This window comes from Oncorhynchus nerka, linkage group LG13 (assembly GCF_034236695.1).
Source record: "Oncorhynchus nerka isolate Pitt River linkage group LG13, Oner_Uvic_2.0, whole genome shotgun sequence".
Classification (NCBI taxonomy): Eukaryota; Metazoa; Chordata; class Actinopteri; order Salmoniformes; family Salmonidae; genus Oncorhynchus; species Oncorhynchus nerka.
The window spans coordinates 96,712,177-96,739,676 of record NC_088408.1 but is presented as its reverse complement, the minus strand read 5'-3'; the positions used below and the strand labels follow the sequence as shown (position 1 = coordinate 96,739,676).

The 27,500-nt window shown below is 39.3% G+C and overlaps 1 protein-coding gene across 1 annotated transcript in view; it reads right to left on the bottom strand.

Annotated features, from left to right (window-relative positions):
- Window positions 1-27,500, bottom strand: part of LOC115122266 (extracellular matrix organizing protein FRAS1-like) — a 523,719-nt gene that overhangs the window by 50,252 nt on the left and 445,967 nt on the right. Inside the window, 4 exon segments of the mRNA XM_065027018.1 lie at window positions 1,121-1,367; window positions 1,962-2,130; window positions 3,210-3,369; window positions 25,373-25,523. Of these exon segments, the coding sequence (XP_064883090.1) occupies window positions 1,121-1,367; window positions 1,962-2,130; window positions 3,210-3,369; window positions 25,373-25,523 (727 nt within the window).

The following is a 27,500-nucleotide window of genomic DNA, read 5'->3' as shown; positions in this document are numbered from 1 at the left end:
AAGAATAGATTAAGGTTGCCTTCCTAAACAGGGTTGATGGGGTCAATAAAATGTTCAATTCAATCACTTCCTCAACCACAGCATTCTGCAGCGATACGCCATCCCATCTGGTTTGCGCTTAGTGGGACTATCATTTATTTTTCAACAGGACAATGACCCAACACACCTCTAGACTGTGCAAGGGCTATTTGACCAAGAAGGAGAGTGATGGAGTGGTGCATCAGATGACCTGGCCTCCACAATCACCCGACCTCATCCCAATAGAGATAGTTTGGGATGAGTTGGACCGCAAAGGGAAGGAAAAGCAGCCAACAAGTGTTCGTCATATGTGTGAACTCCTTCAAGACTGTTGGAAAAGTATTCCATGTGAAGCTGGTTGAGAGAATGCCAAGAGTGTGCAAAGCTGTCATCAAGGCAAAGGGTGACTACTTGGAAGAATAAAAAAATATGCTCAACACTTTTTTGGTTACTACATGATTCCATATGTGTTATGTGTGTGTTTCATAGTTTTGATGTCTTCACACTATTATTCTACAATGTAGAAAATAGTAAAAAATTAAGAAAAACTCACGAATGAGTAGGTGTGTCCAAATTTTTGACTGGTACTGTAGATTTAAGGTTACTATCCTCCTTGCCTTTCCTTTATATTGGAGTGTGTATGAACCCGGTAATGGTTGACAAGGCAGAGTTAAGGTTATGTACATGCTAGTTTGTTATGTTTAGGGTTGATACCTTTCCTCTCTATAGGGGCGTGTATGAACACGGTAATGGTTGACATGGCAGAGTTAAGGTTATGTACATGCTAGTTTGTTATGTTTAGGGTTGATACCTTTCCTCTCTATAGGGGCGTGTATGAACCCGGTAATGGTTGACAAGGCAGAGTTAAGGTTATGTACATGCTAGTTTGTTATGTTTAGGGTTGATACCTTTCCTCTCTATAGGGGCGTGTATGAACACGGTAATGGTTGACAAGGCAGAGTTAAGGTTATGTACATGCTAGTTTGTTATGTTTAGGGTTGATACCTTTCCTCTCTATAGGGGCGTGTATGAACCCGGTAATGGTTGACAAGGCAGAGTTAAGGTTATGTACATGCTAGTTTGTTATGTTTAGGGTTGATACCTTTCCTCTCTATGGGGGCGTGTATGAAGCCGGTACTCTCGTTGACGTGGTAGATCTTCTTGTCAAACTGCAGCGTGGGTTCGTCTTCGGTGTCGTTTATGTTGACGCTGGCGCGGGTCACCTGACCCAGGAGGGCATAGACGGGCATGCTCAGCTCCACCTGGAAACTCTCCACACCTTCAAACACCTTGTCGTCCTGGATCACTATGGTACACACCTTGGTGTCCTCCCGCTCGTCAAACTGGACCTGGAGAGAGAGGGAGAGAGAGGGAGAGAGAGAGAGAGAGAGAGAGAGAGAAAAGAGACACGTTTTGAGGCCATTTCTTCTAAACACAGGATATACATGAAATGTCTAATTGTCTCATTTATCCTGTAAAACATGTTGTGTTTTTATATTGTATAATAACGCCCAGTACTTTTAATAAAACAATGCCAGTGTAGTGTTGCCCGTTTTAATAAAACAATGCCAGTGTAGTGTTGCCCGTTTTAATAAAACAATGCCAGTGTAGTGTTGCCCGTTTTAACAAAACAATGCCAGTGTAGTGTTGCCCGTTTTAATAAAACAATGCCAGTGTAGTGTTGCCCGTTTTAATAAAACAATGCCAGTGTAGTGTTGCCCGTTTTAATAAAACAATGCCAGTGTAGTGTTGCCCGTTTTAATAAAACAATGCCAGTGTAGTGTTGCCCGTTTTAACAAAACAATGCCAGTGTAGTGTTGCCCGTTTTAATAAAACAATGCCAGTGTAGTGTTGCCCGTTTTAATAAAACAATGCCAGTGTAGTGTTGCCAGTGTAGTGTTGCCCGTTTTAATAAAACAATGCCAGTGTAGTGTTGCCCGTACCTGCCCAGCGTACTCCACGTAGTCCTGCTGCCCGGGACGAGAGCCCACGCTGGAGGTGGAGGTGGCGGTGCCCTGCTCCGTACGACACAGCACGATGGCATACTGGTTCAGGTTGCCCGTCCTCTTCACTGTGACTGACACCGTGCCAGCCTTCTCACTCACATTGTAGCTGTATGGGAACAGAGGACCTCAGTCACCTAAACATACCGTTTTTTGAGAGATACAGTATACAGTATAATATCTGAAATGGACTTTGTGGCCAGTGAGAGCAGAGAATTGTGTAAAACAGCGACCAGATCCGGAAAACCCATTTATTTTTTACTTAACTAGGCAAGTCAGTTAAGAATAAATTCGTATTTTCAATGACGGCCTAGGAACAGTGGGTTAACTGCCTTGTTCAGGGGGCAGAATGACAGATTTGTACCTTGTCAGCTCGGGGATTCGATCATGCAACCTTTACGGTTACTAGTCCAACGCGCTAACCACTAGGCTACCTGCTGGTTACTAGTCCAACGCTTTAACCACTAGGCTACCTGCTGGTTACTAGTCCAACACTCTAACCACTAGGCTACCTGCTGGTTACTAGTCCAACGCTCTAACCACTAGGCTACCTGCTGGTTACTAGTCCAAAGCTCTAACCACTAGGCTACCTTGCTGGTTACTAGTCCAATGCTCTAACCACTAGGCTACCTGCTGGTTACTAGTCCAACGCTCTAACCACTAGGCTACCTGCTGGTTACTAGTCCAACGCTCTAACCACTAGGCTACCTGCTGGTTACTAGTCCAACGCTCTAACCACTAGGCTACGCTGCCGCCCCTACACTCTAACCTCTAGGCTACGCTGCCGCCCCTACACTCTAACCACTAGGCTACGCTGCCGCCCCTACACTCTAACCACTAGGCTACGCTGCCGCCCCTACACTCTAACCACTAGGCTACGCTGCCGCCCCTACACTCTAACCTCTAGGCTACGCTGCCGCCCCTACACTCTAACCACTAGGCTACGCTGCCGCCTCTACACTCTAACCACTAGGCTACGCTGCCGCCCCTACACTCTAACCACTAGGCTACCCTGCCGCCTCTACACTCTAACCACTAGGCTACCCTGCCGTCCCTACACTCTAACCACTAGGGTACGCTGCCGCCTCTACACTCTAACCACTAGGCTACCCTGCCGTCCCTACACTCTAACCACTAATACTTGTGACAGAAAATATGTACTGTGAAGAACAGCCTTGTTTCTCTCACCTCCTGTGTTGGAAGCTGATGAGGGACCACTGGATGTGGAACAGGTTATCAGAGACAACGTTGGGCTTGCTGTCCTTCACCAGGAACTTAAAGTTGTCCACGGTCTCTGTCACGCTCTCCTCGTGGAGCACGTAGCGGATCAAGCCCAGGTTAACGTCAGCTGGAGGGCAGGGGACGACGTTAGCAAAGTGTTAGGACGACGTTAGCACAATGTTAGGATGACGTTGGCACAATGTTAGGATGACGTTAGAACAATGTTAGGATGACGTTAGCACAATGTTAGGATGACGTTAGCACAATGTTAGGATGACGTTAGAACAATATCACTCCAATTAAAAGGGACACATTTTAAGACAGAAATCACTGAAGAAGAAAATAATCAGATAGAATGTTTAGTTTGGTCACTCTGGTGATGATTGTTTAGTTTGGTCACTCTGGTGATGATTGTTTAGTTTGGTCTGGTGATGAATGTTTAGTTTGGTCTGGTGATGATTGTTTAGTTTGGTCACTCTGGTGATGATTGTTTAGTTTGGTCACTAAGGTGATGAATGTTTAGTTTGGTCACTCTGGTGATGAATGTTTAGTTTGGTCACTCTGGTGATGAATGTTTAGTTTGGTCACTCTGGTGATGATTGTTTAGTTTGGTCTGGTGATGATTGTTTAGTTTGGTCACTCTGGTGATGAATGTTTAGTTTGGTCTGGTGATGATTGTTTAGTTTGGTCACTCTGGTGATGATTGTTTAGTTTGGTCACTCTGGTGATGATTGTTTAGTTTGGTCTGGTGATGATTGTTTAGTTTGGTCTGGTGATGATTGTTTAGTTTGGTCACTCTGGTGATGAATGTTTAGTTTGGTCTGGTGATGATTGTTTAGTTTGGTCACTCTGGTGATGATTGTTTAGTTTGGTCACTCTGGTGATGAATGTTTAGTTTGGTCACTCTGGTGATGATTGTTTAGTTTGGTCACTCTGGTGATGATTGTTTAGTTTGGTCACTCTGGTGATGATTGTTTAGTTTGGTCTGGTGATGATTGTTTAGTTTGGTCACTCTGGTGATGAATGTTTAGTTTGGTCACTCTGGTGATGAATGTTTAGTTTGGTCTGGTGATGATTGTTTAGTTTGGTCTGGTGATGATTGTTTAGTTTGGTCACTCTGGTGATGATTGTTTAGTTTGGTCTGGTGATGATTGTTTAGTTTGGTCTGGTGATGATTGTTTAGTTTGGTCTGGTGATGAATGTTTAGTTTGGTCACTCTGGTGATGAATGTTTAGTTTGGTCACTCTGGTGATGATTGTTTAGTTTGGTATGGTGATGATTGTTTAGTTTGGTCTGGTGATGATTGTTTAGTTTGGTCTGGTGATGATTGTTTAGTTTGGTCACTCTGGTGATGATTGTTTAGTTTGGTCACTCTGGTGATGAATGTTTAGTTTGGTCACTCTGGTGATGATTGTTTAGTTTGGTCTGGTGATGATTGTTTAGTTTGGTCACTCTGGTGATGATTGTTTAGTTTGGTCTGGTGATGATTGTTTAGTTTGGTCTGGTGATGATTGTTTAGTTTGGTCTGGTGATGAATGTTTAGTTTGGTCACTCTGGTGATGAATGTTTAGTTTGGTCACTCTGGTGATGAATGTTTAGTTTGGTCACTCTGGTGATGATTGTTTAGTTTGGTCACTCTGGTGATGATTGTTTAGTTTGGTCACTCTGGTGATGATTGTTTAGTTTGGTCTGGTGATGATTGTTTAGTTTGGTCTGGTGATGATTGTTTAGTTTGGTCACTCTGGTGATGAATGTTTAGTTTGGTCTGGTGATGATTGTTTAGTTTGGTCACTCTGGTGATGATTGTTTAGTTTGGTCACTCTGGTGATGATTGTTTAGTTTGGTCTGGTGATGATTGTTTAGTTTGGTCTGGTGATGATTGTTTAGTTTGGTCACTCTGGTGATGAATGTTTAGTTTGGTCTGGTGATGATTGTTTAGTTTGGTCACTCTGGTGATGATTGTTTAGTTTGGTCACTCTGGTGATGATTGTTTAGTTTGGTCTGGTGATGATTGTTTAGTTTGGTCTGGTGATGATTGTTTAGTTTGGTCACTCTGGTGATGATTGTTTAGTTTGGTCACTCTGGTGATGAATGTTTAGTTTGGTCACTCTGGTGATGATTGTTTAGTTTGGTCACTCTGGTGATGATTGTTTAGTTTGGTCACTCTGGTGATGATTGTTTAGTTTGGTCTGGTGATGATTGTTTAGTTTGGTCACTCTGGTGATGAATGTTTAGTTTGGTCACTCTGGTGATGAATGTTTAGTTTGGTCTGGTGATGATTGTTTAGTTTGGTCTGGTGATGATTGTTTAGTTTGGTCACTCTGGTGATGATTGTTTAGTTTGGTCTGGTGATGAATGTTTAGTTTGGTCTGGTGATGATTGTTTAGTTTGGTCACTCTGGTGATGATTGTTTAGTTTGGTCACTAAGGTGATGAATGTTTAGTTTGGTCACTCTGGTGATGAATGTTTAGTTTGGTCACTCTGGTGATGAATGTTTAGTTTGGTCACTCTGGTGATGATTGTTTAGTTTGGTCTGGTGATGATTGTTTAGTTTGGTCACTCTGGTGATGAATGTTTAGTTTGGTCTGGTGATGATTGTTTAGTTTGGTCACTCTGGTGATGATTGTTTAGTTTGGTCACTCTGGTGATGATTGTTTAGTTTGGTCTGGTGATGATTGTTTAGTTTGGTCTGGTGATGATTGTTTAGTTTGGTCACTCTGGTGATGAATGTTTAGTTTGGTCTGGTGATGATTGTTTAGTTTGGTCACTCTGGTGATGATTGTTTAGTTTGGTCACTCTGGTGATGAATGTTTAGTTTGGTCACTCTGGTGATGATTGTTTAGTTTGGTCACTCTGGTGATGATTGTTTAGTTTGGTCACTCTGGTGATGATTGTTTAGTTTGGTCTGGTGATGATTGTTTAGTTTGGTCACTCTGGTGATGAATGTTTAGTTTGGTCACTCTGGTGATGAATGTTTAGTTTGGTCTGGTGATGATTGTTTAGTTTGGTCTGGTGATGATTGTTTAGTTTGGTCACTCTGGTGATGATTGTTTAGTTTGGTCACTCTGGTGATGATTGTTTAGTTTGGTCTGGTGATGATTGTTTAGTTTGGTCTGGTGATGATTGTTTAGTTTGGTCTGGTGATGAATGTTTAGTTTGGTCACTCTGGTGATGAATGTTTAGTTTGGTCACTCTGGTGATGATTGTTTAGTTTGGTCTGGTGATGATTGTTTAGTTTGGTCTGGTGATGATTGTTTAGTTTGGTCTGGTGATGATTGTTTAGTTTGGTCACTCTGGTGATGATTGTTTAGTTTGGTCACTCTGGTGATGAATGTTTAGTTTGGTCACTCTGGTGATGATTGTTTAGTTTGGTCTGGTGATGATTGTTTAGTTTGGTCACTCTGGTGATGATTGTTTAGTTTGGTCTGGTGATGATTGTTTAGTTTGGTCTGGTGATGATTGTTTAGTTTGGTCTGGTGATGAATGTTTAGTTTGGTCACTCTGGTGATGAATGTTTAGTTTGGTCACTCTGGTGATGAATGTTTAGTTTGGTCACTCTGGTGATGATTGTTTAGTTTGGTCACTCTGGTGATGATTGTTTAGTTTGGTCACTCTGGTGATGATTGTTTAGTTTGGTCTGGTGATGATTGTTTAGTTTGGTCTGGTGATGATTGTTTAGTTTGGTCACTCTGGTGATGAATGTTTAGTTTGGTCTGGTGATGATTGTTTAGTTTGGTCACTCTGGTGATGATTGTTTAGTTTGGTCACTCTGGTGATGATTGTTTAGTTTGGTCTGGTGATGATTGTTTAGTTTGGTCTGGTGATGATTGTTTAGTTTGGTCACTCTGGTGATGAATGTTTAGTTTGGTCTGGTGATGATTGTTTAGTTTGGTCACTCTGGTGATGATTGTTTAGTTTGGTCACTCTGGTGATGATTGTTTAGTTTGGTCTGGTGATGATTGTTTAGTTTGGTCTGGTGATGATTGTTTAGTTTGGTCACTCTGGTGATGATTGTTTAGTTTGGTCACTCTGGTGATGAATGTTTAGTTTGGTCACTCTGGTGATGATTGTTTAGTTTGGTCACTCTGGTGATGATTGTTTAGTTTGGTCACTCTGGTGATGATTGTTTAGTTTGGTCTGGTGATGATTGTTTAGTTTGGTCACTCTGGTGATGAATGTTTAGTTTGGTCACTCTGGTGATGAATGTTTAGTTTGGTCTGGTGATGATTGTTTAGTTTGGTCTGGTGATGATTGTTTAGTTTGGTCACTCTGGTGATGATTGTTTAGTTTGGTCACTCTGGTGATGATTGTTTAGTTTGGTCTGGTGATGATTGTTTAGTTTGGTCTGGTGATGATTGTTTAGTTTGGTCTGGTGATGAATGTTTAGTTTGGTCACTCTGGTGATGAATGTTTAGTTTGGTCACTCTGGTGATGATTGTTTAGTTTGGTCTGGTGATGATTGTTTAGTTTGGTCTGGTGATGATTGTTTAGTTTGGTCTGGTGATGATTGTTTAGTTTGGTCACTCTGGTGATGATTGTTTAGTTTGGTCACTCTGGTGATGATTGTTTAGTTTGGTCTGGTGATGATTGTTTAGTTTGGTCACTCTGGTGATGATTGTTTAGTTTGGTCTGGTGATGATTGTTTAGTTTGGTCTGGTGATGATTGTTTAGTTTGGTCTGGTGATGAATGTTTAGTTTGGTCACTCTGGTGATGAATGTTTAGTTTGGTCACTCTGGTGATGATTGTTTAGTTTGGTCTGGTGATGATTGTTTAGTTTGGTCTGGTGATGATTGTTTAGTTTGGTCTGGTGATGATTGTTTAGTTTGGTCACTCTGGTGATGATTGTTTAGTTTGGTCACTCTGGTGATGAATGTTTAGTTTGGTCACTCTGATGATGATTGTTTAGTCTGGTGATGATTGTTTAGTTTGGTCTGGTGATGATTGTTTAGTTTGGTCTGGTGATGATTGTTTAGTTTGGTCACTCTGGTGATGATTGTTTAGTTTGGTCTGGTGATGATTGTTTAGTTTGGTCACTCTGGTGATGAATGTTTAGTTTGGTCACTCTGGTGATGAATGTTTAGTTTGGTCACTCTGGTGATGAATGTTTAGTTTGGTCACTCTGGTGATGATTGTTTAGTTTGGTCTGGTGATGAATGTTTAGTTTGGTCACTCTGGTGATGAATGTTTAGTTTGGTCACTCTGGTGATGATTGTTTAGTTTGGTCTGGTGATGATTGTTTAGTTTGGTCTGGTGATGAATGTTTAGTTTGGTCTGGTGATGATTGTTTAGTTTGGTCACTCTGGTGATGATTGTTTAGTTTGGTCTGGTGATAATTGTTTAGTTTGGTCTGGTGATGATTGTTTAGTTTGGTCTGGTGATGATTGTTTAGTTTGGTCTGGTGATGAATGTTTAGTTTGGTCTGGTGATGATTGTTTAGTTTGGTCTGGTGATGATTGTTTAGTTTGGTCTGGTGATGATTGTTTTGTTTGGTCTGGTGATGAATGTTTAGTTTGGTCACTCTGGTGATGATTGTTTAGTTTGGTCTGGTGATGATTGTTTAGTTTGGTCTGGTGATGATTGTTTAGTTTGGTCACTCTGGTGATGATTGTTTAGTTTGGTCACTCTGGTGATGATTGTTTAGTTTGGTCTGGTGATGATTGTTTAGTTTGGTCTGGTGATGATTGTTTAGTTTGGTCACTCTGGTGATGATTGTTTAGTTTGGTCACTCTGGTGATGATTGTTTAGTTTGGTCACTCTGGTGATGAATGTTTAGTTTGGTCTGGTGATGATTGTTTAGTTTGGTCTGGTGATGATTGTTTAGTTTGGTCTGGTGATGATTGTTTAGTTTGGTCTGGTGATGATTGTTTAGTTTGGTCACTCTGGTGATGATTGTTTAGTTTGGTCACTCTGGTGATGATTGTTTAGTTTGGTCACTCTGGTGATGATTGTTTAGTTTGGTCTGGTGGTGAATGTTTAGTTTGGTCACTCTGGTGATGATTGTTTAGTTTGGTCACTCTGGTGATGATTGTTTAGTTTGGTCTGGTGATGATTGTTTAGTTTGGTCACTCTGGTGATGATTGTTTAGTTTGGTCTGGTGATGATTGTTTAGTTTGGTCACTCTGGTGATGATTGTTTAGTTTGGTCACTCTGGTGATGATTGTTTAGTTTGGTCACTCTGGTGATGATTGTTTAGTTTGGTCTGGTGATGAATGTTTAGTTTGGTCACTCTGGTGATGATTGTTTAGTTTGGTCACTCTGGTGATGATTGTTTAGTTTGGTCTGGTGATGATTGTTTAGTTTGGTCTGGTGATGATTGTTTAGTTTGGTCTGGTGATGATTGTTTAGTTTGGTCTGGTGATGATTGTTTAGTTTGGTCTGGTGATGATTGTTTAGTTTGGTCTGGTGATGAATGTTTAGTTTGGTCTGGTGATGATTGTTTAGTTTGGTCACTCTGGTGATGATTGTTTAGTTTGGTCACTCTGGTGATGATTGTTTAGTTTGGTCTGGTGATGATTGTTTAGTTTGGTCTGGTGATGATTGTTTAGTTTGGTCTGGTGATGATTGTTTAGTTTGGTCACTCTGGTGATGATTGTTTAGTTTGGTCACTCTGGTGATGATTGTTTAGTTTGGTCTGGTGATGAATGTTTAGTTTGGTCACTCTGGTGATGATTGTTTAGTTTGGTCACTCTGGTGATGATTGTTTAGTTTGGTCTGGTGATGATTGTTTAGTTTGGTCTGGTGATGATTGTTTAGTTTGGTCTGGTGATGATTGTTTAGTTTGGTCACTCTGGTGATGATTGTTTAGTTTGGTCACTCTGGTGATGATTGTTTAGTTTGGTCACTCTGGTGATGATTGTTTAGTTTGGTCTGGTGGTGAATGTTTAGTTTGGTCACTCTGGTGATGATTGTTTAGTTTGGTCACTCTGGTGATGATTGTTTAGTTTGGTCTGGTGATGATTGTTTAGTTTGGTCTGGTGATGATTGTTTAGTTTGGTCACTCTGGTGATGATTGTTTAGTTTGGTCACTCTGGTGATGATTGTTTAGTTTGGTCTGGTGATGATTGTTTAGTTTGGTCACTCTGGTGATGATTGTTTAGTTTGGTCACTCTGGTGATGATTGTTTAGTTTGGTCTGGTGATGATTGTTTAGTTTGGTCTGGTGATGATTGTTTAGTTTGGTCTGGTGATGATTGTTTAGTTTGGTCTGGTGATGATTGTTTAGTTTGTTCTGGTGATGAATGTTTAGTTTGGTCTGGTGATGATTGTTTAGTTTGGTCACTCTGGTGATGATTGTTTAGTTTGGTCACTCTGGTGATGATTGTTTAGTTTGGTCTGGTGATGATTGTTTAGTTTGGTCTGGTGATGATTGTTTAGTTTGGTCTGGTGATGATTGTTTAGTTTGGTCACTCTGGTGATGATTGTTTAGTTTGGTCACTCTGGTGATGATTGTTTAGTTTGGTCACTCTGGTGATGATTGTTTAGTTTGGTCTGGTGATGAATGTTTAGTTTGGTCACTCTGGTGATGATTGTTTAGTTTGGTCACTCTGGTGATGATTGTTTAGTTTGGTCTGGTGATGATTGTTTAGTTTGGTCTGGTGATGATTGTTTAGTTTGGTCACTCTGGTGATGATTGTTTAGTTTGGTCACTCTGGTGATGATTGTTTAGTTTGGTCTGGTGATGATTGTTTAGTTTGGTCACTCTGGTGATGATTGTTTAGTTTGGTCACTCTGGTGATGATTGTTTAGTTTGGTCTGGTGATGATTGTTTAGTTTGGTCTGGTGATGATTGTTTAGTTTGGTCTGGTGATGATTGTTTAGTTTGGTCACTCTGGTGATGATTGTTTAGTTTGGTCTGGTGATGATTGTTTAGTTTGGTCTGGTGATGATTGTTTAGTTTGGTCTGGTGATGATTGTTTAGTTTGGTCTGGTGATGATTGTTTAGTTTGGTCTGGTGATGATTGTTTAGTTTGGTCTGGTGATGATTGTTTAGTTTGGTCTGGTGATGATTGTTTAGTTTGGTCACTCTGGTGATGATTGTTTAGTTTGGTCACTCTGGTGATGATTGTTTAGTTTGGTCTGGTGATGATTGTTTAGTTTGGTCACTCTGGTGATGATTGTTTAGTTTGGTCTGGTGATGATTGTTTAGTTTGGTCTGGTGATGATTGTTTAGTTTGGTCACTCTGGTGATGATTGTTTAGTTTGGTCACTCTGGTGATGATTGTTTAGTTTGGTCTGGTGATGATTGTTTAGTTTGGTCTGGTGATGATTGTTTAGTTTGGTCACTCTGGTGATGATTGTTTAGTTTGGTCACTCTGGTGATGATTGTTTAGTTTGGTCACTCTGGTGATGATTGTTTAGTTTGGTCTGGTGATGATTGTTTAGTTTGGTCACTCTGGTGATGATTGTTTAGTTTGGTCTGGTGATGATTGTTTAGTTTGGTCACTCTGGTGATGATTGTTTAGTTTGGTCTGGTGATGATTGTTTAGTTTGGTCACTCTGGTGATGATTGTTTAGTTTGGTCTGGTGATGATTGTTTAGTTTGGTCACTCTGGTGATGAATGTTTAGTTTGGTCACTCTGGTGATGAATGTTTAGTTTGGTCACTCTGGTGATGAATGTTTAGTTTGGTCACTCTGGTGATGATTGTTTAGTTTGGTCTGGTGATGAATGTTTAGTTTGGTCACTCTGGTGATGAATGTTTAGTTTGGTCACTCTGGTGATGATTGTTTAGTTTGGTCTGGTGATGATTGTTTAGTTTGGTCACTCTGGTGATGATTGTTTAGTTTGGTCTGGTGATAATTGTTTAGTTTGGTCTGGTGATGATTGTTTAGTTTGGTCTGGTGATGAATGTTTAGTTTGGTCTGGTGATGATTGTTTAGTTTGGTCTGGTGATGATTGTTTAGTTTGGTCTGGTGATGATTGTTTTGTTTGGTCTGGTGATGAATGTTTAGTTTGGTCACTCTGGTGATGATTGTTTAGTTTGGTCTGGTGATGATTGTTTAGTTTGGTCTGGTGATGATTGTTTAGTTTGGTCACTCTGGTGATGATTGTTTAGTTTGGTCACTCTGGTGATGATTGTTTAGTTTGGTCTGGTGATGATTGTTTAGTTTGGTCTGGTGATGATTGTTTAGTTTGGTCACTCTGGTGATGATTGTTTAGTTTGGTCACTCTGGTGATGATTGTTTAGTTTGGTCACTCTGGTGATGAATGTTTAGTTTGGTCTGGTGATGATTGTTTAGTTTGGTCTGGTGATGATTGTTTAGTTTGGTCTGGTGATGATTGTTTAGTTTGGTCTGGTGATGATTGTTTAGTTTGGTCTGGTGATGAATGTTTAGTTTGGTCTGGTGATGATTGTTTAGTTTGGTCTGGTGATGATTGTTTAGTTTGGTCACTCTGGTGATGATTGTTTAGTTTGGTCACTCTGGTGATGATTGTTTAGTTTGGTCTGGTGATGATTGTTTAGTTTGGTCTGGTGATGATTGTTTAGTTTGGTCTGGTGATGATTGTTTAGTTTGGTCACTCTGGTGATGATTGTTTAGTTTGGTCACTCTGGTGATGATTGTTTAGTTTGGTCACTCTGGTGATGATTGTTTAGTTTGGTCTGGTGATGAATGTTTAGTTTGGTCACTCTGGTGATGATTGTTTAGTTTGGTCACTCTGGTGATGATTGTTTAGTTTGGTCTGGTGATGATTGTTTAGTTTGGTCTGGTGATGATTGTTTAGTTTGGTCTGGTGATGATTGTTTAGTTTGGTCACTCTGGTGATGATTGTTTAGTTTGGTCACTCTGGTGATGATTGTTTAGTTTGGTCTGGTGATGATTGTTTAGTTTGGTCTGGTGATGATTGTTTAGTTTGGTCACTCTGGTGATGATTGTTTAGTTTGGTCTGGTGATGATTGTTTAGTTTGGTCTGGTGATGATTGTTTAGTTTGGTCACTCTGGTGATGATTGTTTAGTTTGGTCTGGTGATGATTGTTTAGTTTGGTCTGGTGATGATTGTTTAGTTTGGTCTGGTGATGAATGTTTAGTTTGGTCTGGTGATGATTGTTTAGTTTGGTCACTCTGGTGATGATTGTTTAGTTTGGTCTGGTGATGATTGTTTAGTTTGGTCTGGTGATGATTGTTTTGTTTGGTCTGGTGATGAATGTTTAGTTTGGTCACTGGTGATGATTGTTTAGTTTGGTCTGGTGATGATTGTTTAGTTTGGTCTGGTGATGATTGTTTAGTTTGGTCACTCTGGTGATGATTGTTTAGTTTGGTCACTCTGGTGATGATTGTTTAGTTTGGTCTGGTGATGATTGTTTAGTTTGGTCTGGTGATGATTGTTTAGTTTGGTCACTCTGGTGATGATTGTTTAGTTTGGTCACTCTGGTGATGAATGTTTAGTTTGGTCTGGTGATGATTGTTTAGTTTGGTCTGGTGATGATTGTTTAGTTTGGTCTGGTGATGATTGTTTAGTTTGGTCTGGTGATGATTGTTTAGTTTGGTCTGGTGATGATTGTTTAGTTTGGTCTGGTGATGAATGTTTAGTTTGGTCTGGTGATGATTGTTTAGTTTGGTCACTCTGGTGATGATTGTTTAGTTTGGTCACTCTGGTGATGAATGTTTAGTTTGGTCTGGTGATGATTGTTTAGTTTGGTCTGGTGATGATTGTTTAGTTTGGTCTGGTGATGATTGTTTAGTTTGGTCTGGTGATGATTGTTTAGTTTGGTCACTGGTGATGATTGTTTAGTTTGGTCACTCTGGTGATGATTGTTTAGTTTGGTCTGGTGATGAATGTTTAGTTTGGTCACTCTGGTGATGATTGTTTAGTTTGGTCACTCTGGTGATGATTGTTTAGTTTGGTCTGGTGGTGATTGTTTAGTTTGGTCTGGTGATGATTGTTTAGTTTGGTCACTCTGGTGATGATTGTTTAGTTTGGTCTGGTGATGATTGTTTAGTTTGGTCACTCTGGTGATGATTGTTTAGTTTGGTCTGGTGATGATTGTTTAGTTTGGTCACTCTGGTGATGATTGTTTAGTTTGGTCACTCTGGTGATGATTGTTTAGTTTGGTCTGGTGATGAATGTTTAGTTTGGTCACTCTGGTGATGATTGTTTAGTTTGGTCACTCTGGTGATGATTGTTTAGTTTGGTCTGGTGATGATTGTTTAGTTTGGTCTGGTGATGATTGTTTAGTTTGGTCTGGTGATGATTGTTTAGTTTGGTCTGGTGATGATTGTTTAGTTTGGTCTGGTGATGATTGTTTAGTTTGGTCTGGTGATGAATGTTTAGTTTGGTCTGGTGATGATTGTTTAGTTTGGTCACTCTGGTGATGATTGTTTAGTTTGGTCACTCTGGTGATGATTGTTTAGTTTGGTCTGGTGATGATTGTTTAGTTTGGTCACTCTGGTGATGATTGTTTAGTTTGGTCTGGTGATGATTGTTTAGTTTGGTCTGGTGATGATTGTTTAGTTTGGTCACTCTGGTGATGATTGTTTAGTTTGGTCACTCTGGTGATGATTGTTTAGTTTGGTCACTCTGGTGATGAATGTTTAGTTTGGTCTGGTGATGATTGTTTAGTTTGGTCTGGTGATGATTGTTTAGTTTGGTCTGGTGATGATTGTTTAGTTTGGTCTGGTGATGATTGTTTAGTTTGGTCACTCTGGTGATGATTGTTTAGTTTGGTCACTCTGGTGATGATTGTTTAGTTTGGTCTGGTGATGATTGTTTAGTTTGGTCTGGTGATGAATGTTTAGTTTGGTCACTCTGGTGATGATTGTTTAGTTTGGTCACTCTGGTGATGATTGTTTAGTTTGGTCTGGTGATGATTGTTTAGTTTGGTCACTCTGGTGATGATTGTTTAGTTTGGTCTGGTGATGATTGTTTAGTTTGGTCTCTGGTGATGATTGTTTAGTTTGGTCTGGTGATGATTGTTTAGTTTGGTCACTCTGGTGATGATTGTTTAGTTTGGTCTGGTGATGATTGTTTAGTTTGGTCACTCTGGTGATGAATGTTTAGTTTGGTCACTCTGGTGATGAATGTTTAGTTTGGTCACTCTGGTGATGAATGTTTAGTTTGGTCACTCTGGTGATGATTGTTTAGTTTGGTCTGGTGATGAATGTTTAGTTTGGTCACTCTGGTGATGATTGTTTAGTTTGGTCACTCTGGTGATGATTGTTTAGTTTGGTCTGGTGATGATTGTTTAGTTTGGTCACTCTGGTGATGATTGTTTAGTTTGGTCTGGTGATAATTGTTTAGTTTGGTCTGGTGATGATTGTTTAGTTTGGTCTGGTGATGAATGTTTAGTTTGGTCTGGTGATGATTGTTTAGTTTGGTCTGGTGATGATTGTTTAGTTTGGTCTGGTGATGATTGTTTTGTTTGGTCTGGTGATGAATGTTTAGTTTGGTCACTCTGGTGATGATTCTTTAGTTTGGTCTGGTGATGATTGTTTAGTTTGGTCTGGTGATGATTGTTTAGTTTGGTCTGGTGATGATTGTTTAGTTTGGTCACTCTGGTGATGATTGTTTAGTTTGGTCTGGTGATGATTGTTTAGTTTGGTCTGGTGATGATTGTTTAGTTTGGTCACTCTGGTGATGATTGTTTAGTTTGGTCTGGTGATGATTGTTTAGTTTGGTCACTCTGGTGATGATTGTTTAGTTTGGTCTGGTGATGATTGTTTAGTTTGGTCTGGTGATGATTGTTTAGTTTGGTCTGGTGATGATTGTTTAGTTTGGTCTGGTGATGATTGTTTAGTTTGGTCTGGTGATGAATGTTTAGTTTGGTCTGGTGATGATTGTTTAGTTTGGTCACTCTGGTGATGATTGTTTAGTTTGGTCACTCTGGTGATGATTGTTTAGTTTGGTCTGGTGATGATTGTTTAGTTTGGTCTGGTGATGATTGTTTAGTTTGGTCTGGTGATGATTGTTTAGTTTGGTCACTCTGGTGATGATTGTTTAGTTTGGTCACTCTGGTGATGATTGTTTAGTTTGGTCACTCTGGTGATGATTGTTTAGTTTGGTCTGGTGATGAATGTTTAGTTTGGTCACTCTGGTGATGATTGTTTAGTTTGGTCACTCTGGTGATGATTGTTTAGTTTGGTCTGGTGATGATTGTTTAGTTTGGTCTGGTGATGATTGTTTAGTTTGGTCTGGTGATGATTGTTTAGTTTGGTCACTCTGGTGATGATTGTTTAGTTTGGTCACTCTGGTGATGATTGTTTAGTTTGGTCTGGTGATGATTGTTTAGTTTGGTCACTCTGGTGATGATTGTTTAGTTTGGTCACTCTGGTGATGATTGTTTAGTTTGGTCTGGTGATGATTGTTTAGTTTGGTCTGGTGATGATTGTTTAGTTTGGTCACTCTGGTGATGATTGTTTAGTTTGGTCTGGTGATGATTGTTTAGTTTGGTCTGGTGATGATTGTTTAGTTTGGTCTGGTGATGAATGTTTAGTTTGGTCTGGTGATGATTGTTTAGTTTGGTCACTCTGGTGATGATTGTTTAGTTTGGTCTGGTGATGATTGTTTAGTTTGGTCTGGTGATGATTGTTTTGTTTGGTCTGGTGATGAATGTTTAGTTTGGTCACTGGTGATGATTGTTTAGTTTGGTCTGGTGATGATTGTTTAGTTTGGTCTGGTGATGATTGTTTAGTTTGGTCACTCTGGTGATGATTGTTTAGTTTGGTCACTCTGGTGATGATTGTTTAGTTTGGTCTGGTGATGATTGTTTAGTTTGGTCTGGTGATGATTGTTTAGTTTGGTCACTCTGGTGATGATTGTTTAGTTTGGTCACTCTGGTGATGAATGTTTAGTTTGGTCTGGTGATGATTGTTTAGTTTGGTCTGGTGATGATTGTTTAGTTTGGTCTGGTGATGATTGTTTAGTTTGGTCTGGTGATGAATGTTTAGTTTGGTCTGGTGATGATTGTTTAGTTTGGTCACTCTGGTGATGAATGTTTAGTTTGGTCTGGTGATGATTGTTTAGTTTGGTCTGGTGATGATTGTTTAGTTTGGTCACTGGTGATGATTGTTTAGTTTGGTCACTCTGGTGATGATTGTTTAGTTTGGTCTGGTGATGAATGTTTAGTTTGGTCACTCTGGTGATGATTGTTTAGTTTGGTCACTCTGGTGATGATTGTTTAGTTTGGTCTGGTGGTGATTGTTTAGTTTGGTCTGGTGATGATTGTTTAGTTTGGTCACTCTGGTGATGATTGTTTAGTTTGGTCTGGTGATGATTGTTTAGTTTGGTCACTCTGGTGATGATTGTTTAGTTTGGTCTGGTGATGATTGTTTAGTTTGGTCACTCTGGTGATGATTGTTTAGTTTGGTCACTCTGGTGATGATTGTTTAGTTTGGTCTGGTGATGAATGTTTAGTTTGGTCACTCTGGTGATGATTGTTTAGTTTGGTCACTCTGGTGATGATTGTTTAGTTTGGTCTGGTGATGATTGTTTAGTTTGGTCTGGTGATGATTGTTTAGTTTGGTCTGGTGATGATTGTTTAGTTTGGTCTGGTGATGATTGTTTAGTTTGGTCTGGTGATGATTGTTTAGTTTGGTCTGGTGATGATTGTTTAGTTTGGTCTGGTGATGAATGTTTAGTTTGGTCACTCTGGTGATGATTGTTTAGTTTGGTCTGGTGATGATTGTTTAGTTTGGTCTGGTGATGAATGTTTAGTTTGGTCTGGTGATGATTGTTTAGTTTGGTCTGGTGATGATTGTTTAGTTTGGTCTGGTGATGATTGTTTAGTTTGGTCTGGTGATGATTGTTTTGTTTGGTCTGGTGATGAATGTTTAGTTTGGTCACTCTGGTGATGATTGTTTAGTTTGGTCTGGTGATGATTGTTTAGTTTGGTCTGGTGATGATTGTTTAGTTTGGTCACTCTGGTGATGATTGTTTAGTTTGGTCACTCTGGTGATGATTGTTTAGTTTGGTCTGGTGATGATTGTTTAGTTTGGTCTGGTGATGATTGTTTAGTTTGGTCACTCTGGTGATGATTGTTTAGTTTGGTCACTCTGGTGATGATTGTTTAGTTTGGTCTGGTGATGATTGTTTAGTTTGGTCTGGTGATGATTGTTTAGTTTGGTCACTCTGGTGATGATTGTTTAGTTTGGTCACTCTGGTGATGATTGTTTAGTTTGGTCTGGTGATGATTGTTTAGTTTGGTCACTCTGGTGATGAATGTTTAGTTTGGTCACTCTGGTGATGAATGTTTAGTTTGGTCTGGTGATGATTGTTTAGTTTGGTCTGGTGATGATTGTTTAGTTTGGTCTGGTGATGATTGTTTAGTTTGGTCACTCTGGTGATGATTGTTTAGTTTGGTCACTCTGGTGATGATTGTTTAGTTTGGTCTGGTGATGATTGTTTAGTTTGGTCTGGTGATGAATGTTTAGTTTGGTCACTCTGGTGATGAATGTTTAGTTTGGTCACTCTGGTGATGATTGTTTAGTTTGGTCACTCTGGTGATGATTGTTTAGTTTGGTCTGGTGATGATTGTTTAGTTTGGTCTGGTGATGATTGTTTAGTTTGGTCTGGTGATGATTGTTTAGTTTGGTCTGGTGATGAATGTTTAGTTTGGTCACTCTGGTGATGATTGTTTAGTTTGGTCACTCTGGTGATGATTGTTTAGTTTGGTCACTCTGGTGATGAATGTTTAGTTTGGTCTGGTGATGATTGTTTAGTTTGGTCTGGTGATGATTGTTTAGTTTGGTCTGGTGATGATTGTTTAGTTTGGTCTGGTGATGATTGTTTAGTTTGGTCACTCTGGTGATGATTGTTTAGTTTGGTCTGGTGATGATTGTTTAGTTTGGTCACTCTGGTGATGAATGTTTAGTTTGGTCACTCTGGTGATGATTGTTTAGTTTGGTCTGGTGATGAATGTTTAGTTTGGTCACTCTGGTGATGATTGTTTAGTTTGGTCTGGTGATGAATGTTTAGTTTGGTCACTCTGGTGATGATTGTTTAGTTTGGTCTGGTGATGATTGTTTAGTCTGGTCTGGTGATGATTGTTTAGTTTGGTCTGGTGATGATTGTTTAGTTTGGTCTGGTGATGAATGTTTAGTTTGGTCTGGTGATGATTGTTTAGTTTGGTCACTCTGGTGATGATTGTTTAGTTTGGTCACTCTGGTGATGATTGTTTAGTTTGGTCTGGTGATAATTGTTTAGTTTGGTCTGGTGATGATTGTTTAGTTTGGTCTGGTGATGATTGTTTAGTTTGGTCTGGTGATGAATGTTTAGTTTGGTCACTCTGGTGATGATTGTTTAGTTTGGTCACTCTGGTGATGATTGTTTAGTTTGGTCTGGTGATGATTGTTTAGTTTGGTCTGGTGATGATTGTTTAGTTTGGTCTGGTGATGATTGTTTAGTTTGGTCTGGTGATGATTGTTTAGTTTGGTCTGGTGATGAATGTTTAGTTTGGTCACTCTGGTGATGAATGTTTAGTTTGGTCACTCTGGTGATGAATGTTTAGTTTGGTCACTCTGGTGATGATTGTTTAGTTTGGTCTGGTGATGATTGTTTAGTTTGGTCACTCTGGTGATGATTGTTTAGTTTGGTCACTCTGGTGATGAATGTTTAGTTTGGTCTGGTGATGATTGATTAGTTTGGTCTGGTGATGAATGTTTAGTTTGGTCTGGTGATGATTGTTTAGTTTGGTCACTCTGGTGATGATTGTTTAGTTTGGTCACTCTGGTGATGATTGTTTAGTTTGGTCTGGTGATGATTGTTTAGTTTGGTCTGGTGATGATTGTTTAGTTTGGTCTGGTGATGATTGTTTAGTTTGGTCTGGTGATGATTGTTTAGTTTGGTCTGGTGATGAATGTTTAGTTTGGTCTGGTGATGATTGTTTAGTTTGGTCTGGTGATGATTGTTTAGTTTGGTCTGGTGATGATTGTTTAGTTTGGTCTGGTGATGATTGTTTAGTTTGGTCTGGTGATGATTGTTTAGTTTGGTCTGGTGATGAATGTTTAGTTTGGTCACTCTGGTGATGATTGTTTAGTTTGGTCTGGTGATGATTGTTTAGTTTGGTCTGGTGATGATTGTTTAGTTTGGTCTGGTGATGATTGTTTAGTTTGGTCTGGTGATGATTGTTTAGTTTGGTCTGGTGATGATTGTTTAGTTTGGTCTGGTGATGATTGTTTTGTTTGGTCTGGTGATGAATGTTTAGTTTGGTCACTCTGGTGATGATTGTTTAGTTTGGTCTGGTGATGATTGTTTAGTTTGGTCTGGTGATGATTGTTTAGTTTGGTCACTCTGGTGATGATTGTTTAGTTTGGTCACTCTGGTGATGATTGTTTAGTTTGGTCTGGTGATGATTGTTTAGTTTGGTCTGGTGATGATTGTTTAGTTTGGTCACTCTGGTGATGATTGTTTAGTTTGGTCACTCTGGTGATGATTGTTTAGTTTGGTCTGGTGATGATTGTTTAGTTTGGTCTGGTGATGATTGTTTAGTTTGGTCACTCTGGTGATGATTGTTTAGTTTGGTCACTCTGGTGATGATTGTTTAGTTTGGTCTGGTGATGATTGTTTAGTTTGGTCACTCTGGTGATGAATGTTTAGTTTGGTCACTCTGGTGATGAATGTTTAGTTTGGTCTGGTGATGATTGTTTAGTTTGGTCTGGTGATGATTGTTTAGTTTGGTCTGGTGATGATTGTTTAGTTTGGTCACTCTGGTGATGATTGTTTAGTTTGGTCACTCTGGTGATGATTGTTTAGTTTGGTCTGGTGATGATTGTTTAGTTTGGTCTGGTGATGAATGTTTAGTTTGGTCACTCTGGTGATGAATGTTTAGTTTGGTCACTCTGGTGATGATTGTTTAGTTTGGTCACTCTGGTGATGATTGTTTAGTTTGGTCTGGTGATGATTGTTTAGTTTGGTCTGGTGATGATTGTTTAGTTTGGTCACTCTGGTGATGATTGTTTAGTTTGGTCTGGTGATGAATGTTTAGTTTGGTCACTCTGGTGATGATTGTTTAGTTTGGTCACTCTGGTGATGATTGTTTAGTTTGGGCACTCTGGTGATGAATGTTTAGTTTGGTCACTCTGGTGATGAATGTTTAGTTTGGTCTGGTGATGATTGTTTAGTTTGGTCTGGTGATGATTGTTTAGTTTGGTCTGGTGATGATTGTTTAGTTTGGTCACTCTGGTGATGATTGTTTAGTTTGGTCTGGTGATGATTGTTTAGTTTGGTCACTCTGGTGATGAATGTTTAGTTTGGTCACTCTGGTGATGATTGTTTAGTTTGGTCTGGTGATGAATGTTTAGTTTGGTCACTCTGGTGATGATTGTTTAGTTTGGTCTGGTGATGAATGTTTAGTTTGGTCACTCTGGTGATGATTGTTTAGTTTGGTCTGGTGATGATTGTTTAGTCTGGTCTGGTGATGATTGTTTAGTTTGGTCTGGTGATGATTGTTTAGTTTGGTCTGGTGATGAATGTTTAGTTTGGTCTGGTGATGATTGTTTAGTTTGGTCACTCTGGTGATGATTGTTTAGTTTGGTCACTCTGGTGATGATTGTTTAGTTTGGTCTGGTGATAATTGTTTAGTTTGGTCTGGTGATGATTGTTTAGTTTGGTCTGGTGATGATTGTTTAGTTTGGTCTGGTGATGAATGTTTAGTTTGGTCACTCTGGTGATGATTGTTTAGTTTGGTCACTCTGGTGATGATTGTTTAGTTTGGTCTGGTGATGATTGTTTAGTTTGGTCTGGTGATGAATGTTTAGTTTGGTCTGGTGATGATTGTTTAGTTTGGTCTGGTGATGATTGTTTAGTTTGGTCTGGTGATGAATGTTTAGTTTGGTCACTCTGGTGATGAATGTTTAGTTTGGTCACTCTGGTGATGAATGTTTAGTTTGGTCACTCTGGTGATGATTGTTTAGTTTGGTCTGGTGATGATTGTTTAGTTTGGTCACTCTGGTGATGAATGTTTAGTTTGGTCACTCTGGTGATGAATGTTTAGTTTGGTCTGGTGATGATTGATTAGTTTGGTCTGGTGATGAATGTTTAGTTTGGTCTGGTGATGATTGTTTAGTTTGGTCACTCTGGTGATGATTGTTTAGTTTGGTCACTCTGGTGATGATTGTTTAGTTTGGTCTGGTGATGATTGTTTAGTTTGGTCTGGTGATGATTGTTTAGTTTGGTCTGGTGATGATTGTTTAGTTTGGTCTGGTGATGATTGTTTAGTTTGGTCTGGTGATGAATGTTTAGTTTGGTCTGGTGATGATTGTTTAGTTTGGTCACTCTGGTGATGATTGTTTAGTTTGGTCACTCTGGTGATGATTGTTTAGTTTGGTCTGGTGATGATTGTTTAGTTTGGTCTGGTGATGATTGTTTAGTTTGGTCTGGTGATGATTGTTTAGTTTGGTCTGGTGATGATTGTTTAGTTTGGTCTGGTGATGAATGTTTAGTTAGGTCACTCTGGTGATGAATGTTTAGTTAGGTCACTCTGGTGATGAATGTTTAATTTGGTCACTCTGGTGATGATTGTTTAGTTTGGTCTGGTGATGATTGTTTAGTTTGGTCTGGTGATGATTGTTTAGTTTGGTCACTCTGGTGATGATTGTTTAGTTTGGTCTGGTGATGATTGTTTAGTTTGGTCACTCTGGTGATGAATGTTTAGTTTGGTCTGGTGATGATTGTTTAGTTTGGTCTGGTCATGATTGTTTAGTTTGGTCACTCTGGTGATGATTGTTTAGTTTGGTCTGGTGATGAATGTTTAGTTAGGTCACTCTGGTGATGAATGTTTAGTTAGGTCACTCTGGTGATGAACGTTTAGTTTGGTCACTCTGGTGATGAATGTTTAGTTTGGTCACTCTGGTGATGATTGTTTAGTTTGGTCTGGTGATGATTGTTTAGTTTGGTCTGGTGATGATTGTTTAGTTTGGTCTGGTGATGATTGTTTAGTTTGGTCTGGTGATGATTGTTTAGTTTGGTCTGGTGATGATTGTTTAGTTTGGTCTGGTGATGATTGTTTAGTTTGGTCACTCTGGTGATGAATGTTTAGTTTGGTCACTCTGGTGATGATTGTTTAGTTTGGTCTGGTGATGAATGTTTAGTTTGGTCTGGTGATGATTGTTTAGTTTGGTCACTCTGGTGATGAATGTTTAGTTTGGTCACTCTGGTGATGATTGTTTAGTTTGGTCTGGTGATGATTGTTTAGTTTGGTCTGGTGATGAATGTTTAGTTTGGTCACTCTGGTGAGTAGATGCTTGCACACCAGGCACGTGCACAGATAGGAGTCAACCTGTGCCAAGCACATGCCCCTTTGCCCTCCCACTCACCAAGTGCCCTTTTAGGTGATGGTCAAGTTTATTACAGTAAACTAAAACTGAAACAGGCTGTGGTCAATAGCTGTGTGGTTGTGGTCAATAATTGTGTGGTTGTGGTCAGTAATTAAAAACTAAAACTATACTGAAACTATTATATTCGACAGAAAAAAATATTATTAATATTTTAAAAATAACATCATATAAATGATGTTCAGTTTAATAAAAAAAAATTAAAGCTTTTTTCTCTCATGGGGTTTTCAAGCTTCTGATTCTAGCAGGTAAACGTTGCTAGGAAATGGCGAATTTTCAGATAGATAGTGAAAGTGATGCTCGGCCTATCTAGTCTTTCTAGGCATTTGAGTTGCCTCCAACAATGTACCACTGGTCCACAGCATACACGTCCAGCTGGGACAGAGAGTTGGAACAGGAAACAACCGGTGACATTACCGCCTTGTCCACTTGCTGCCCTAGTGCAAACATCCCCGCCAGACACAAGGTAGTAGCTAGCTAGCTAGTGAGATGGAGAACGCAGAGGTTATTTTGCTAGTTTGAATCATCTATTACTAAAACCAAGGCAAAGGGTTTTCCTGCAAACTTTGGTTTCAAATCGCGCCGTTCTGAGACAGGCTACAGAAATAGTTATATTTTTCAGGCTTGGTCCGCCTACCGAAACTCATGATTTGTTGGGAGAGTTTTCTGTCTGAAGAGGACCCTCCCCAGAATGATTCCCCCCCCCCCCAAAATGTACAAGAGAATCTGACATCCTCCCCAAACCTATTGCTGCTGCTTAATGTCTGGGATTTCCGAGACTATCACTAGCTAACAGGGAAGAAATACAACTCACAACAACACATAAATGGCTCCTAGCTTCCCATGCATGGCAAAATTGTTTAATTCAGCATTCAATTCCAGCATTTTAATACATTTCTTAATTTCCAGAGTCTCTGGTGGCACAGCTGGCGCTGCAGTACAGCGCCCTTAACCACTGCGCCACCCGGGAAGCGGCTAGCAGTTTCTTACTGCCGATAAAAACAGATGCTTGCAATCATTTTTCAGAGTCATTACTGAATTATTTAATGTGAAATCAAACATTAAAACTCGTAAACAATTCATTTAAAAGTGCCATTTATTTGAAACAGGCGTTTATTTGCTGAAAATGTGTGCCATTGCCTGGCTATTAAAAGGGACAAGCGGCTATTTGAGACTATGCGTTTAATTGACGTTTTACGGTAGCTAGCTACCTAGTTTAAACATCAACTGTTTTGCCACAGCAGAATAACATGTGATTAACATATCACTTGATTTGGTCTGTCAGCAGAGAGGCAGAAAGACAGAGAGGAGCTGCTACTTCAACCTCGCTCAGACCCAACTCCATCCCTTCCTCAGTCTGCAGCAGCAACACAGTTAGTTTAAACTCTAAGTAACCTCGATATACTAAAATATTCACACAAGCCACTAGCCACCCAGCCATATATCTTGAGTTAGAAAAATATGAATATTATCTTAAGTTATTATTTTAAGAGCATTAAAGATAAATCTCAATCAGTAGATAACTAGCAGATGTACATTAACCATCAACATCAACGATCAGTTGACAGCCCACCCTCTGTTCCTGATGTCGATCGTGTCTTTAGGAGGCAGTGTAACTAGCTGGCTTACAGTTTGTGACGAGTGTGTCGCAGAAATAAATAGGCCAATGCAAAAAAAACAATGAAAGTGTGTTGCTACAGAGACAGTTGTTATGTTATGACTTTCGAGATATAAATTATGAGTCGTTCGTTTTTTTAAGGGGGGGGGGGCTTTTTCCAGTTTGAGCTCAATGAAAGTTTTGTGCACTGCCCTCGCACACACACAGACAACCCCCCCCCACATACACACATACAAACACACACCATACCTTGTGTGAAGGAGGTGATAGGAGCCCCAGGTTTTAGTTTGCTCTCCAGGAAGCCGTGTTTAGGCTCTGCTGTGACCTCATAGACCAGCTGACCATCATCGGTGTCTGGGTCCATGGTCAACAGCTCCTTCTTACTGATCAGGTTGGTGGCCTGCAACATAAATCAATCAATCAGTCAGTCAGTCAGTCAATCAGTTAATCAGTTACAGTCTAGAAATAAACATCAGTCAGTCAATCAATCAGTTATAGTCTAGAAATAAACACCAGTCAATCAATCAATCAGTTATAGTATAGAAATAAACATCAGTCAATCAATCAGTTATAGTCTAGAAATAAACATCAGTCAATCAATCAGTTATAGTCTAGAAATAAACATCAGTCAGTCAATCAGTTATAGTATAGAAATAAACATCAGTCAATCAATCAATCAGTTATAGTCTAGAAATAAACATCAGTCAATCAATCAATCAGTTATAGTCTAGAAATAAACATCAGTCAATCAATCAGTTATAGTATAGAAATAAACATCAGTCAGTCAATCAGTTATAGTCTAAAAATAAACATCAGTCAGTCAATCAATCCGTTATAGTCTAGAAATAAACATCAGTCAATCAATCAGTTATAGTCTAGAAATAAACATCAGTCAATCAATCTATCAGTTATAGTCTAGAAATAAACGTCAGTCAATCAATCAGTTATAGTATAGAAATAAACATCAGTCAGTCAATCAGTTATAGTATAGAAATAAACGTCAGTCAATCAATCAGTTATAGTCTAGAAATAAACATCAGTCAGTCAATCAGTTATAGTATAGAAATAAACGTCAGTCAATCAATCAGTTATAGTCTAGAAATAAACATCAGTCAATCAATCAATCAGTTATAGTATATATATATATATCGAATCTTCCATTCCTCTCAAAAAAAAATTAAAACGCTGTGCGCAGCAAGTTACTGCCTTCCTGATGATAAACAATGTATACGAAATGCTTCAGTCTGGTTTTAGACCCCATCATAGCACTGAGACTGCACTTGTGAAGGTGGTAAATGACCTTCTATGGTGTCAAACCGAGTCTCTGCATCTGTCCTTGTGCTCCTAGACCTTAGTGCTGCTTTTGATACCATCGATCACCACATTCTTTTGGAGAGATTGGAAACCCAAATTGGTCTACACGGACAAGATCTGGCCTGGTTTAGATCTTATCTGTCGGAAAGACATCAGTTTGTCTCTGTGAATGGTTTGTCCTCTGACAAATCAACTGTAAATGTTGGTGTTCCTCAAGGTTCCGTTTTAGGACCACTATTGTTTTCACTATATATTTTACCTGTTGGGGATGTCATTCGAAAATATAATGTTAACTTTCACTGCTATGCGGATGACACACAGCTGTACATTTCAATGAAACATGGTGAAGCCCCAAAATTGCCCTCGCTAGAAGCCTGTGTTTCAGACATAAAGAAGTGGTTGGCTGCAAACTTTCTACTTTTAAACTCAGATAAAACAGAGATGCTTGTTTTAGGTCCCAAGAAACAAAGAGATCTTCTGTTGAATCTGACAATTAATTTTGATGGTTGTACAGTCGTCTCAAATAAAACCGTGAAGGACCTCGGCGTTACTCTGGACCCTGATCTCTCTTTTGACGAACATATTAAGACTGTTTCAAGGACAGCTTTTTTTCCATTTACATAACATTGCAAAAATCAGAAACTTTCTGTCCAAAAATGATGCAGAAAAATTCATCCATGCTTTTGTTACTTCTAGGTTAGACTACTGCAATGCCTAACCTTCCGGCTACACGGATAAAGCACTAAATAAACTTCTGTTATTGCTAAACACGGCTGCAGGAATCCTGACTATCCCGACTTATATGGTATGGTATGGTATTATATGGTATGGTATTATATGGTATGGTATTATATGGTATGGTATTATATGGTATGGTATTATATGGTATGGTATGGTATTATATGGTATGGTATTATATGGTATGGTATTATATGGTATTATATGGTATGGTATTATATGGTATGGTGTGGTATTATATGGTATGGTATTATATGGTATGGTATTATATGGTATGGTATTAATTATATGGTATGGTATTATATGGTATGGTATTATATGGTAT